Source organism: Tribolium madens, unplaced genomic scaffold (genome assembly GCF_015345945.1).
Source record: "Tribolium madens isolate multiple individuals breed KSU strain unplaced genomic scaffold, Tmad_KSU_1.1 Scaffold_91;HRSCAF=231;Tcas5.2_LG7, whole genome shotgun sequence".
Lineage (NCBI taxonomy): Eukaryota > Metazoa > Arthropoda > Insecta > Coleoptera > Tenebrionidae > Tribolium > Tribolium madens.
In genome coordinates this window covers 17,975,754-17,992,097 of record NW_025401063.1, presented here as the reverse complement: position 1 = coordinate 17,992,097, position 16,344 = coordinate 17,975,754, and the positions used below count along the sequence as shown (strand labels likewise).

The following is a 16,344-nucleotide window of genomic DNA, read 5'->3' as shown; positions in this document are numbered from 1 at the left end:
TTTTTTAAATGTAGATTATTTATTATGTAGTATTTTCTTCTTATTGCAACAGTATTTGTTTTATTCGTATTCAAAATTAATTTGCAAACATTACTGTATTAAAGTTAGCAGTAATTTTTTGGTAATAATTTGTTTATTAATAGGGTAGACAGTTCTCCAATGGCTATAAAAAAATTTAATACACAAAAATAACAGTTGATTAATTTAGTTTTAATAAAATATCTGAACTGAACAATTATTAGCAAAAACAAATTCGTAGATTCGTTACACTTGCTTTGCGATTGCAATATCTTGGTTGCAAACATCTCAATAGTTCAATTTAAATAGTTTAAAATTATTTAATTTGTCATTTACAACTATTTCAAAAAAACATATCAATATTTTTAAAAGTTACATTACATAGTGTCATTTGGTCATTTCAATTTCTAGAAATAGATGGTTTTTATTAGGTATTTCTAATAATAATATCGTTTTTTCAATTTTGCCATTTAAAACGGCATTTACTTGTTATCTTGGTAAATAAATAGCTAATTAAACAAAAATTATAATTATTTTTTAATTTAATTTTTAGTTACAGTATAAAGTTGTGAATTTGTTAAAATAATTTAATTTTACTCAACTGACCGTAACATCGATAACTGAGCTTCACTTCAAACTAAATATACTGTTGAATAAGAAATGACGTTTACAATAGAAAATATATTTTGTTATGGTTTATGGCTTACTACTAGGTAATGAAGCACCTCTCACCTGGATATGTAATCTACTATTGAACTTCTAGTTATACTATAGTCGTAATCATAATCATAATTATAATAGCAATATTTTAATAATTAAAGTAAATAAATTTTTATGATTTCACTCTGACAAGAAAAATATGCTATACTCTAATACTAATAATACTATACTACTAATTTTCGCAGACTATATTCGCAATTGTTTGCCATTATCTTACATTTTTCTTAAAAAAAAATTCATTTCACACTCATCTGGCATAATATAGTCGGTCTATATACAGCGAGTTGAAAAAATCCATTAGTGACCTTTAAATAGAAAAATTGAAAAACTATTGTATGAGACATTGATAGATACTTATCTGGTGCATCACCTAAAATTATTTCCAACTATGTCCCAAAAATAAGTTACGATACAAACTTGTGTTTTTTTAAATGAAACACCGTATGTTTCTTGGCATTTTTGGATGTAGCCTTTTAAAACAATGTTTTTACGCTAAACTTTTATTAGTCGATTCCGCTTAGTTTTAGAAATAAGCCCTTTTTTTGGACGAAAACATGCACTTTTTAAAAATTTATAACACAAAAACTAAGACAGCTAGAACAAACTTTTTCTTACTTCTGCAAAAGAAGAAAGTAGTAAAGTACAGAATATAAAGCTGTAGCAATTTTTTAGTGTTTTGCATTTGCGAAGACTAATAAATTAAGAAGTTTGTTAAAAGTGAAATAGCTTAAAAAAATTTAATGGAACACCCTATTTTTGATTTTTGCATCTAATAGATTGATAAATTGTCTATCAAAAAAAAAAAACTTTTAATGTCTAGAATTGATAAACGAAAAGATATTTAACATTCAATATTAATTGTAGCAACAATACCTATCAATATCAGAGCATTGTGTTGATTTATCCAGAGATTGTAAAAGTCGTTATATTTCAGTATTTACTGAAATTCGAATTATTTTATTGTAAAAATAAAGAATATTGGATTCAGTTTAACACAAATGTGATTATTAAGTGACATTTCTTCCATCTCTTGTGTAACTGTGCACTTTTTGGCTCCTGAAACAATAGTAATTATTTTTTTAATGTTTAACGTTAAATATCTTTTTAGTTAAAAGTAAAAGTAACTAATTTTAAAAAGACATTTTAATAATCTCTTAAATACAAAAACAATAAATAGGGTGTTTCATTATTTTTTTTTTAATTTATTGATTGAACTTTTAACAAACGCCTTCATTTTTTTATCTTTGCAAAAACACACTAAAAAAATGTTACACCATTTTAATCTGTACCTTCTTCCTTGCGGTAGTAAAAAAAATATTTTTAAATGTCTTGGTTTTTGTGTAATAAATTTTTAAAAAGTGCATGTTTTCGCCAAAAAACCGTCTTATTTTTAAAACTAAGCAAAATCGACCAATAAAAGATTAACTTAAAAACATTGTCATAAAATCTACATCCAAAAACGCTAAGAAACATATGGTGTTTCATTTAAAAAAAACACAAGTTTAGTAGATTAGTATCTATCAATGTCCTATATACAGGGTGTGCGGTCCAAGTCGCCCCGGCTGATAAACACCTAAACTTACTTCTTTTTTTCAAAAAGTAAATATTTAAGTGATAATCTTAATTCTTGCCTTTCTTAATAAATGTATCAAATTTTTTTAACACATCCGGTGTTGCCGGAAATGCTACCAAATTTAGTTTTTCAAATAGAACACCTATGTTTTTTTCCTCGAAATAATAATAATTGGCATAAAAATACGGTAAACCACTATTTATTACATTTTGCTTAACACAGTGCAATCAGAAAACATCTTAAATCTTAGAATTTTATAAGGAAATTGGTCGCGTAGCCTGATTTTTAATTTTAAAGGAAAGGTGTAAATAAAAAAATACTTGGATACAGTTTAATTGTTGATTTGACAAATCTAATTTGTCAGTTGATGAGTGAGTTCTCTTATGAAAACTCTTGGATTTTCTTCGACTGATAACAGAACATTCAGATTTCCATTTTCTTCTTCTTCACTAAGAACCACAGGTTTTTTAGTTTTAAGAAGCTAACCTGTTTGACTCAGTTGTTTTTCAATTCGACTAAATATCCAACGATTTGGGTGAACTCTATTTGGGTATTTTTCTCTATACTGTCCTTAAGCTTCCCCTCTATTTTGATTGCACTTAAAAAACACTTCAAACTAATCTACCAATCGTCGTAATTATTATCATCCATTATTAAAAATCTCAATAAGATTAGGCTTTGTCAAAATAACAATTAAACGGTATCCAATCATATTGCTTTTTGCATGAATACCTTGACAAGTAAAATCCGCCTACGTTGCAAAATTTGCTAATAAAATTCTAAAATTTAAAGTGTTTTCTGTGTGCATTATGTAAAGTAAAATGTAATAAATAGTTGTTTACCGTATTTATGCCAATTATTATTGTTTCGAGCAAAAAAACAGGTGTACCATTTGAAAAACCAAATTTGGTAGCATTTCCGGCTACACCGGGTGTGCCAAAAAAAGTTGATGCATTTACTTAGAAAGCCAGGAATGAATAGTATTATTTGAAAATTTCATTTTGGAAAAGAAAAGTAAGTTTAGGTGTTATCGGCTGGGGCGACTTGGACCTAACACTCTGTATATACAGGTGCGCCAGAACTCGCGCCCCAGAGAAAAATGCCATATAAGGTAAGGTACCAGGAACATGAAAAAAATGTTAAAAAAATTTTATCTAGAAAAATTTCGAAGTTATGAGTGTTTAAAGTTTGCACTTTGACTATATTTATTTCTGTTGGAAATGTTAACAATGTTATTTGTGGCTTTTATTAGCAAAATTTTTGTCCCTTTACTAAATAATTGTAAAAAAAACATATACAAGATCATGAGTATCATTAAATAGATATAAAAAAATGTCAAATGTCAAAAAATAAATGTCAAATTTTTTTGACAGATAGAATTTTTAAAACATTTTTTTCATGTTCCTGGTATCTTACCTTACTGGAAAATTTTCTCTGGGGCGCGACTTCTGGCGCACCTGTATATATTTTTTTAATTTTACCATTTAAAAAGGACACTAATGGACTTTTTCAACTCGCTGGGACACCCTGTATAGTGTTGCAAAATGGACAGATTGTTCTAAGTTGACTTCCAACTGTGGTTTTAAGAGAAGAATTTATTTCATGGAAATATTTAAGAAACAAAATTTATGAATTTGTTTCTCCAATATTATTTCGGAAAACACAGATAGTCCGGGCAAGTTAGCTTAAAAAATAGGGGTCAGGTTACAATAATTCGCATAAAGCTGAAAATTGGCACGAATGTTGGGAACTCCATTATAAAAGAAATGTGAAAAGTCCCCATCGATCCCACATCTGCAAAAAAAGTTATTCAAGGTTAAAAGTTGCGAAAATGGAATTTTTGCATTTTTCAGCCAAACGGTAAGTTTTATCATACAAATACATCAAAGAAAAATTGTAGAGCATGCAATTCTCTATAAAAAATGTTCCTATACTTTTTTTCCTAAGAGTAACCATTTCTGAGATATAGCGATTTAAAAATTTGTGTTCTTTCCACGTCATTTGTGAGGTAGTGTACTTGGCGCGTTTTTTAACGTGGTTTCCTCGGTAGGCCTATTTCATGATCTATTAGGTTCTGTTTAATTAAAAAAGATTGTATCAAATAACAAATGGTACTATTGGAGATGATAAAAGCGATGTAAATTATGAGTAATATAGAGGAAAATTATTCGTCTTATTGATAGTTATCTGATGGTATTTCAAGTGTACTGTCTTTTTCGTCTTCTTCTTTTCTTTCTTCTTCTTCTTCTTCTTCGTCATCATCTTCTTGCTTGGTACAACTAAAATGTTCTAAGCGCTATGACTCAGATGTCTCATCGCAGATATCGTAAGCATCTTCTCCTATAACAACGACTCAACATTCGAGCATGATTGGCTTTGACAACTGGTACATGCTAATGAACAAAACAATCCAACTTTTTTGCAGCCACATTTGGCATTACACCCCTTTTTGCAATTGCAAAAAATTGTATTGAGGAGTTTTTCCGGTTCAGGTGGGAGTAAATTCTGAATTGGTCCCAATGTATTATTAACTAATTTCCAACCCCAGTCTTCTGGGTCCAGTTTATTACCAAGCCACACTTGAACTTGATAATATACCCAAAATAGATGTTGCTGAGCAGAAGCAGAGGTTGGGGGACATGCCAATTGCACTCGTTTTTTGTTACGAGTATTTTTTGAAAAAGATAAGTATCGAAACTTATCTAAGCAGGTAATTTTTTTAGAAACTCCGTACACAGAAAGAAAAAAGCGAATTCCGTTGATGATTACAACTTGTAGAGTAGAATTACTATTTTGAAAAACTTTAGCACAATTAACTAAGTCTTGTTTTTCAAACAATTTAAAAACTGTTGTTTTATCTGCTAGGAGACATCTGATTTATCCCTCTTGTTAGAACAATTTACTTGTACCCAGCAGGAAGATGAAGAAGAATGAAGAAAAGAAGAAGACAAAGAAGACAGTACACTTGAAGTACCATCAGATAACTATCAATCAGACGAATAATTTTCCTCTATATTACTCAATATTTACATCGCTTTTATTATCTCCAATAGCACCATTTGTCATTTGATACAATATTTCTTAATTAAACAGAACCTAATAGATCGTGAAATAGGCCTACCGAGGGAACCACGTTAAAAAAACGCGCCAAGTACACTACCTCACAAATGCCGTGGAAACGTGTGCATATTATGAAGAACACAAATTTTTAAATCGCTATATCTCAGAAAAGGTTAGTCTTAGGAAAAAAAGTATAGGAACATTTTTTATAGAGAATTGCATGCTCTACGATTTTTGTATGATAAAACTTACCGTTTGGCTGAAAAATGCAAAAATCCCATGTTCGCAACATTTGACCGTGAATAACTTTTTTTACAGACATGGGATCGACGGGGACTTTTCCCATTTCTTTTATAATGGGGTGTCCAACATTCGTACCAATTTTCAGCTTTATGCGAATTATTGTAAGCTTGAATGTGTTCATTGCCCGGACTAAGATGGACGTAAATATTAGTGTGGTTTGTGTGATTTTACAGTGGTGACAGTATAAAAAATAAGTTTGTTGATGGAATTTGTTTTTTAGCATGGTACCGTGGCGACGTCAAGCGAGACGAGCGTTGGGACGCAGCCTGGCGGCAGCGTCACATCGCGGACGGCGTCCGAGACCCCCCAGGTGCCGTCCTCGACAAGTCACCATCACACAGGAGCCAAATTTCGGCACGGCCTCCTCCAACTCATGATCCACACCATTGATCCGCTACACGATGGTCAGTATGCAGGTAGACTTAAGATTTTCTCATTTATCGATGGTCGTGGACGTGGTAGGTTAACCGTTTTTCTTGTGTGTGTGTCTAGATTTTCAAACCAAGACCAAGACAGCACATTTCCGTTATTAAATGCGTATCCGGACTGAATTATTCATCAAATCGATCCGAATTTATTAAAAACATTCCAAAATTCCAACTAGTGCGTCATTAGATTTTTGAATAATGGCAAACTAGCCATTACATTCTGGACAATGAGATAAACCAGATTTGTTCGTGACAATTGCACTGAAACTGTGACAAACAGGTAGTTACACAAAACTAGGACAGCTTTTTGTCCCGACAATTTCAAAGATTCATCTCATGGAGTTGTTTCTAAACCTCATTGCGGAACACTAAGTACAAATAGGGATTGTCGCAAGAAAACGAGAGGAAAAAATTCAATTGCAGCGTTTCCGGAAACCACTTGACTCGCGATCCTTTCATCAAATGTCAACCACTCGAAACGATCAGTCGTTTTATAAATATTTGAAAACGGCGATTGCGCTGCCAGAATGAATACACCAAACACTGTACTGTTTACATTTAGAACAGAAAAGCGGCACAACTTGCAAAAAAGCGTTTTTTATCTAATATTATATGAAAAATTTTTGTTTATTTTCAGTAAAATCCAGCATAACAAATATCTTTGGGTTAGTATTTTTGTAAAATAGGAGTAAATCAAAAGTTTACAACATATTGAAGCCTAAATTGCAGCCGCACAATGAAAAAAAAACAAAAATCATATTATTTATAACAAAATGTTTGGTGTGATAATTCAAAAACTAAAAAAATTATACAAAGAATCTCTTGTTACGATGTTCATAAAATCATTAATAAATCATGTAAAAAAATATTTTTTCTAACATTAATATCTTATACTGTTTTCATGGTGCATTTAAGCTTACCTCTTATGTTGCCTTTAATATACGCTCTTCTATAAAATACGTCGTCAATCACAACATATTTTATAAGTAGGTACATAAAATACTCTTATCTTGGCATTTTGTCAATGTTGCGATTATTTTGTCAAATTTTTTTATAACTATTTCTGAATTTAGTAAAATTTCTGTTTCATGTTGGAAAAAATTTTGAAGTCAACACAAGTTTTACAGTTTAAAACTCTTCTTGTCTTAATAACAACATTATTTTCTTCGACAATAAAAACTGTTTAACCAATTTGGTGTAAAATCTGAATTTATAATTTTTACACACTACTCCAAAAAAATAAGGGAACAAAAATTTTTATTGTGTACTCAATGTTAAAGAGTATATGTACAATGTACTCGTGAAAAAAGTCCACTCGTGACTTCGTCACTCGTAAACTTAACCTTTTCACTCGTAGATAAACAATTTCTTTATCGTCTTATATAATACAGTCTAAATCAATTGATTTTCCGATGTATTCAAAAATTAGGATGCTTTTCTCAAAATAAAGTCCGATTGTCAATTTGACATTTGAAATCGCCAAAAGTAAGGCCGATTTTTCAAAAGTAAGCACGTTATCATCAAAAGAAAGTCCGATTTTTGGTCCACGGATTTGGGATTTTTTTTTAATTAAATCAATGTATGAACCAAATAGCTTCTTAAATAAAAAAGGACCCTTTTGTTTTTGATCATCGATATCTCTGCAACCAATGACTACACAACCGTACAGAGAATGTAAGTGTAGTGTCAAAAACTGGAATAATTGTTTTGCAAGATCTGTTCACGATTTTTTGAATTAAAAAAAAAAGAAAAAGTCACTTTTCGCGTTGTTTTAGTAAATCTACTGTGTATACTCAAATATTGATAGGGAGACTAATATTTCTAGGTGCTTAGTGAACTCCTTATAGCCTTGTAAATTTTTAAATCGGTTCTTCAAACCATTTTCCAAGACCGGTTGATCAAAGTTTTACAAAAGAATTAAAGGAACATTGTACATATTCTTCCTAATCTTCATCAAAATGATGAAATCTTTTTTTTAACTTTTTGTACAATTCTGCATTAGTTCTTTTTTTTAAGAAACAAATAAAAAAAACTTTTGAAATCCTGTTTTTCTAATTTTGATAAGATTAGACAATGTTAAGAAGCAATATGTACAATTGTTCGTTTAATTCTTTTATAAGCTTTGAACAATTTGTTCGAGAAAATGTTTGAAATAAAAATTTACATGGGGGTACATTGCGCTTTAAAAAAACCTGGAAACATTAGTCTGTCTCCCCATCAATATTTGTGAATACTATTTACTACAATTACGAAAAAAGTTACTTTATTATTAAATCGATGTTGAGGGTAAAATTTTTTTAAACGTATAAATAGTTATTTATAATACAAGACGACAAAGTAATTGTTTATCTACGAGTGAAAAGGTTAAGTTTACGAGTGACGAAGTCACGAGTGGACTTTTTTCACGAGTAGATAAACAATCTTTATCGTCATGTATAACATTCCGTTTTATTTTATACTCACCTACCAGAATTTCTTGAATATAAACAGTATAAAAAATTACTTTATTTTACAAGACGATAAAAGACTACTTTACCTGCTGAAATGAGTTGATAAAATATAAAGAGTAGATAAATAGTACATTATATTATAAGTGATAGAAATGCATCATTATACGCGAGTGAGAATTTTGACCGACGACCAACCTGTAAGATAAAATTATTTTATTTCACTAGACGATAAAAGACTACTTTATCTACTAAAACTATTTCATAAAAGCACTCTTTAAGATTGAGAACAAAATAAATGAATTTTATTCTAATTTTTGAAACTATCCTTACATTCTCTGTGCAGTCATTAGTTGCTGAGATATAAATGATCAAAGACAAAAGGATCTTTTTCCATTTAAAGTCAGATATCTCAGCGACAAACTGACGTAAAAAGAATATAAAAAAGCATATTAAAGCTGAATAAACAAGCTATCCGGCCCATACATTGATTTAACTTAAAAAAAAATCCCCAAATCCGTGGATCAAAAACAAAACAAGAAAATGTACATTTTTTTCACGCTATTTCTTAGAATTGCGTGATAACCATAGCACAAAAAAACAATTTGCCAAAAGACCTCAAAACTGGAAATTTTTGAGAGTAGTGTATAAACCGAATTTCCCTAGATTATATTTGTGTAAATTCCGTACTGGGTATCAAGAAATTTACGTCAACGTAGCAATTTAAAAAGTAAGTGTATGAAGCAGAAAATTTCACTAGAATAAACTTGAATTTTTAAAGTGACTTAAGCACAGAAAGCAGATGTTCGAATAAATAAAAAAATTCCGACAAATATTATTTTAAAATACTGAAACGCCAGGTTTTCTAAACAAAGTACTGTGACTTTGAAATTAAGATGGCAACATTGAATAGTACTGACAATTAACACGTTTTATACAAAGTGATCCACAATGAATGAATCTGTTAGCAATCCTGACTGTAATTTTTAAAGCTTATCACTGGAATGCGCTTTTGATAAACAACAATTCAACAATCTTGAGGGGTTGTACGTCAAGTATTTGTCAAGCAAAACCGTATGCGGTTGCACTGTTACAAATTATTAACAAAAATCCTTTCAAATCTGTTACCAACTGACTCAGTCTTTCTGGATCATTTCGTATTAGTATTTCAATGTTGCCAAAATTTAATTGGACGCAGCAGCAAAGTGTAACTTTGTATTTCAAAAGTCACTGTTGCCAAATGAAGATTTTAAATAGTTAATTAAAACTGATTTTAATTTGGTATCATCTAACTTTACCAAATTTAGTTTATCCTTAACTAACCTGACAAAAATAAAACCAACCTGAGGCCAAAAACAAGGTGATGACATAATTTAAATTTAAGTATTTGAATTTAAACAATTTAAATAAAAGTATTTAATTTTTTTAGTTTACCGGAGATAGAAAATGTTTTTTTTTTATATTGGAAATAATTAACTCTTAGGAAATACAAAATGATTACCAAAAATTTAATCAATTAAAAAACACAAAGAACCAAAAACGTCATCCCTCTCGCAGATTGACCATCATATTTGCTGTGCATTTATTTGTATCTAAGCAAAAATTATAAAAATTCAATTTGACAATTTACGTCATTGTTTTTTTACACTTTTTGTGAAATGGTGCTTCGTCTTATAATTCTGGTTTTAATTATCTTGGTTTTATGGAAAATGCTTCAACAAAACCGCCCAAAATCAGCCCTTGCTGCTGTTCTCATAGTTGGTGTCGTTTTACTCATATTACTATAACTCAGGAACAACTATAATGCTAATATCTGGAAGCAAACAGACTGAAGAAAACTGTACTAAACAGATCTAAATAAAATTTATACAAATATATTTTTTTTATTTCACTTGTCATAATTTTAGTGAAGAAGAGACGATAAGAAACAGTGCTTTTAGCAAAAGTATTAAATACTCGTATGTGACCCTGCCAGTCACATTAATCGCTACATTCACTTAGACAAAGCCTTAGGCAGGACCTAATTGTGTAACAAATTGCTTCATATCACGTCTAGTCTGCAAATCCCTCAAACGTCCGTCAAGTTTTGTAAGGTTTCAACACTTAACATAATACGACTGCTAACATCGTTGTTATACAGCGCCAGTTAATTATTTCAAACAAGTTTGCACATCTCTCTAAATAGGTTCTATTTAATACGATGTTTGACAGTTATGAAAACAGGAAAAGTCATAAATTATAACTAGACAAGAAGAGAATTGCCTCTGAAACTAAATATAACCTCGGGTAAAACGTCAGCAATAGTCTTGTCGTTTTTATTGTCTTTAATTGATTTAGTGCCTTGAACTGAGCTTATAGTCCAGTCAGTAGGGAGTTTTGCCCAACAAAAGCTAGGGTAGTAGTAATTTTTTAATATGTTGTTAAGGTCTAGGCCTTGACAAAAAATCCAAGTTTTTGACCTTGGGGGAGGACCCCTCGAGCCGCCATCTTGGATGAAAGGTACAAAAAATAGGTTTTTCCAAAATAATTCCGCAGCGGTTGATTCTACAGCAAAAGTGTTCAGATAAAAGTTAAAGAAGACAAAATTTCTTACATTTTTTGTATCCACATTTTTTTTGTAAGCCTAATGTGTAACGAGTTACAACGGCGGAAATGAGAACATTTTTCCCAAAAAATAGTAAAACTCCCCATTTTCGACGGTGAATTTTGTAATAACAAATTACACTTGTTTTTCATAAATAGGGCTCGGATTTATGCAAAATGCATATTTGTTATTAATGGGCATATTAACAAAATTATTAGTTTTCTATGCATATCTGATGATTTTTGATTAAAATAGGCGAATTAAAAACTGCATATTTTGGCAACTTCGTGCATATTTAAGGAAATATTGCAAATCACAAATTTCTGAAATTTTTACAGTTCAAGTTGAAAATTAGACAGTTTAAGAAAAAAGATCCGATTACAAAATATGTTAAAGAGAAAAATTGTTTAAACTTTTGAGATTACCATACTGTTAATATTTTTTTCTTAAATAAAACGGTTTTTTATTTATTGTTTTACAAAGATATGTTCATGCCTTTTATAAATGTACAAAAATATTTATTAGAAATGTTACAATGTTACAAGTTATGTAAAATTATAAACTTTATCTGTTGTCAAAACTTTCTTCCACCGACCAAGGGGTGGTACGTTTAAACACTTAATTAAAATAAAAAAAAATATCTTAGCATCGCTTCTTTACAACCTTTAAACATTCATCAATTAATTAAAAAAAAAAAAACGAGTAATTTATTTAAAAAAAAATCTTTAATTCTTGTAAGCAAGTATTTTTTAACAAAAAGTGTTAAGTTTACAAAAAAAATTGCACAGAAACAATTCTTGTAACAAGCTCGTTGTCTAGAAAAAACTTCTAAACCCACGTTCCGAGGGCTGTAAAATTCTTATCAGTAGAGATAGGACACGAGTTATTATTTAAATTAACACCGTTTTATAGGTCATTTTTGAGGTTTAAATATTGCTTCATATTTATGAATAACCTATATGTAACAAGAAAAATCAGTGTAATTTGAAATACATATCGCTGTAGAAAAAACATTAAAAACAAGTGTAATTTGTTCTTACGAAATTCACCGTCGAAAATGGGGAGGTTTGCTATTTTTCTGGAAAAAATGTTCATCTTTCCGCCGCTGTAACTCGTTACACATTAGACTTACAAAAAAAATGTTGATACAGAAAATGTGAGGAATTTTGGAAAAATCGATTTTTCATCCAACAGGGCGACTCGAACGGTCCTCCCTCAAGGTCGAAAACTTGGATTAGATCTTAACAATATATTAAAAAATTACTACTACCCCACCTTTTGTAGGGCAAAGGCCTTTTTTGGTCCCTACTGACTGGACTATTAGTAATAATAGAATGAAAGATAAATATTAAAGCTTAAAGGCTCTTCAAGCACCAGTAATTTTTGTTGAATTTCTTGCATGTTAACGCTTTATCTATCTTGTGCAAAATCCCCATAATAGCTTAAAGCTCGCAGTTAGGTAAGCGCAGCCCCCTACCAGATTTCATTAAGCGGATTCCGGACATTCACTCGGGACAGAAAGTCACGCTATCGTCTATACATGGTCGATATTATTTTGAATTGAACCCAAAATTAAATTGTCTGGCTTCACGGTAACGAGACAGTTGGATATAAACTAAAAAAAAAAAGTTTCAAATATGTTGTATTGATCGAGAAGTTTCTTTAAGGCGAGCTCATAAATTGTATGAAATTACCAAGTTAAATCCGGTGCATGCATCTACTTGAGACAGTTGACTTTCAAAGAGAAAATGCCGAGGAAAATATCAGCAGTCAACTTTACATAACTGGATTTTAAAGAATAAACCCGGAAATAATTGGGGACGGTTAGTGGATAAGTTGGGAACATCAAACTTGCTGAACTTTGACTAAACTAGAGAAAAAGTGCCAAACAAGTTGCTTTATTTGTTAGGAGAGGAAACATTTTGTGAACTGTTCAGTAATCTTTTGATTGCTTTATTTTATAGTGCATGTGACTTTTTTAGATTTTTTAACAAACAGCATTGGTAATGAAAACTCTTTGTAAACGATACGAGTAAACATGTTTTTTGAAAAATTCTTGGTTGTTTTTGCGGATAATTGCTTGTTAGCTTTTAGTAAAGTGAAGTATGAAAAATATGGATCGGCGCGAATTTCTAATTGGATTTTAATAGTTTATTTATGTATCATGGGAGTAAACAACTATTTTAATCCCGAGGATGTAGGTAATGTCTGAGGCGTCCAAAGGGTTTAATATTTATTTAATAGTAACAAGAAAACGATAAATTTATCAAATCATGACAAATAATTTGTCAAAATATTCAGTTCATTCAATGGCAATTTTAAGAGTAAAAATAGGTATTTTATTAGTTTTATTTTTGAAAGAATAAAACGTCACTTTCTTTGTAGGAAGGAAATATAATATATAAGCATTGATAACAAAAACCACATTTTGATTTTCATTATTTTAAAATTTTCTGAGTGATTAATTTTTATTAAGTTTAGTTTAGTAGAAAAAATGAGAACAGAATATTTTCAAAAAAAAAAAAACAGTATACTGAAGCAATAACAATAAAGTCTAATGGTGTCCCAATTTCAACACGTTCAATAATCAACCAGTGTGAGTCATTCTTAAATGAAAAAGCGAGTTACACGGTCCAATTACGTCAACATAACCAAAAAGTGGACATACTTAAATTCAATTTCTGTCCATACAATCTGTACAACTTTTCTAATGATACAATCCATCAAAACTTCATAAAAATCTTTTGGTTAAATTGTAATTTTTTCTGTTCACTTTTGATCACGTTTGGAAAAAATTTAGTTATGGACAGCTTAATTTTGAATAAGAGAAACAAAAAATACATCATTTTTTTAAGGTACCGGTAGCCCGGCACCTCCACCATTTTTTTTGTCAAACGTTTTTCTGCTTTTTTCTAATAATACAGGTTTTTCTAATTAAAGATAAAGTTTTTATATAGTTCTTATACGGGATGTTCCGTTTTTATTGTTATAAATTTAAACACACCCTCTTTTAATGGTTTTTTTCCAATATTTCAGAAATTTAGATAAAATTCAGTCAAAAATTAATGTTACAGACCATAAACAGCATTAAAACAGCATTTAAAATTATTTTTTTTTATTCTGTACACACCTCCAGCTTAGGTTTAAACCTCTGATTAAAAATTTACTCATTAGATCTTTGAATTCGTTTACCAGTAGGTGTATTATCAGTTGTGCCAAATTTTGTAATTTTATCTAAGTATAACAGTTTTTGTATTGGGAAAAACTCATTAAAAAACATTTTAAGGATTGTAGCGCATAAATCTTTTCGATACATGTTCATAAACTTTTGTTTAAAATATTCTATTCTACCACCTGTTTAAATTAAAACGGAACAACCTGTATATTAAAGGTTTAATAGTAACTATTGTTACTAAAATTAAAAGTTTAATGAGTAACTAAAGTAATTAAAAATCAACAAAGAATATTGTTGTTCTATAATAGTCGTAGAAAAAGCATTTTTTCTGATTCAGCTTTCTTATTCAACACACGAAATTGTACTCCATTTGTACCATTCAAAATTTGAGAATTAATTACCAACTCAAACAGGCGCTTTGTATAATATTTCTTGAACATTTTTTATTAATAAAAATAAAACTAGAGAAAAACCAGTAAAATGGTATGTTGCATTGTTTCCTGCACAAAATCGTAAAAATGAAATCCTGAAATATTAGTTTAAAAAATATATATTAGTTTAAAATTGAAATTACAAACTCACAAAAGTGAAGGTGACTAAATTTGTTGATTTGCATTTTATAACGAAAATGTCAGTTTATTTAACAAGTAGAAGAACAAGTAGAAATTCATTTTTATTACTTTTCCCTCACAGATGGTTTATACTGCGGTTTTTAATGCGGTTAGATATGAGGACCCAAATAATGAGGGTCGGCTTATGAACACGACATTTTCTACTTTTCTGAGTATACAGTAATTTGTCAAATATATTTTTTTAATTTCAATGTTTTTGATCAAATAAAAAAACAACATCTTTTAAACATTTTTACGAGGGTTTTTGATGTCTTGAAACTAACCTAAGAAAAGATAAAAACAGTTAACAGGAGGTAAAAGTATTAACACGTAAATCTTAATGGCCAAATTTGTATTGTATCAGAAGAATAGTCTTTATATGCTTATTTATTTCAAAAAATTGTAAAAGAATTTGCATGGAATGAGGTGACAGAAAAAGAAACTCAAATTAAAATTGTTTTCCTTAATACACGGTAATTGACGATTGAGACGTACTTTAGATATTTCCATAAAAGTGAGTTTAGTTTAAGTTTCAAAGTTTAATCAAACTTCATTAATAACTGTTTAGTAAAAGTGAAATTGCGAGTAGGTTGTAGATACTCTGTTGGTTGTTTAGTTCATCGTAATTTTTGTGAGTAGAATAATCCAGTAGAAAATTGTTGATTGTATTTTTGTGTGCATGTCGTCCTGGATGTTAATAAAGAGCAGGCAAATTAGAGTTTTTCAATTTTTTACATGTAGACATGTAGCAGGTTTTTCCATTTTTCATATTTTTGTTCAAATTTCAAAAATAAGCGTCGAGGTTTCTTCTCTACCGTTGTCAACTTTACTACTTCTAGCCCAGTCAAATTAAACAAATCGGCGGAAAAAAATTCTAGAGTTGGATTTTTTTGAACGCTTTTTTTACACTTGGGTAGACATATATCAAAAGTCCCGATGGTGGAGGGCGAGCTCGAGGAGGGGGGGGGGGGTGATTAAAGGTGTCTTTTTTTGTTTTTTTGCATATATCTCGGAAATTATCACTCCTATGGGTTTTTATCTTCTTATCAAAATTAAAGCTTAAATTTGCTACAAAAATGGTCTTTTGCATTTTTGTTGTAGGACTAACCGTAAGCGAGTTACAGGGCAGACAAAAAACATCATTTAAAAAAATGTGCTTTATCGCATTTAAAACAGATTTAGTCTTGTAATTAAAAAAAAACTGACAGTAAATTGAATTTACTGGGTCCAATACTTCATTAAAGGAAGGTGGAGTCACGAGTCTATAAATACAAACTCATCGTTTATGTAATTTATGCAGAATTTTCTGTAAAAGTCTATTTCTGCATCAAAATTTCCTAAAAAATGGTCCTATTTATTTTTGTCGTAGGACCAACCGTAGGCTTCAAAAGTTTGGAGTCTACATAAAATTGTTTTAAAAATCCT

The 16,344-nt window shown here is 30.0% G+C and overlaps 1 protein-coding gene across 6 annotated transcripts in view; it reads left to right on the top strand.

Moving 5' to 3' along the window:
* LOC123012174 (sodium/potassium/calcium exchanger Nckx30C) overlaps nt 1-16,344 on the top strand; it is an 80,103-nt gene that overhangs the window by 30,107 nt on the left and 33,652 nt on the right. For 4 of the 6 annotated variants that reach the window (XM_044410017.1, XM_044410019.1, XM_044410014.1 and 1 more), the window contains one exon: nt 5,895-6,090. In XM_044410017.1, coding sequence (XP_044265952.1) covers nt 5,895-6,090 — 196 coding nt within the window. The remainder of the gene's footprint in view (nt 1-5,894; nt 6,091-16,344) is intronic. The other 2 variants (XM_044410018.1, XM_044410016.1) reach the window with 1 other exon arrangement.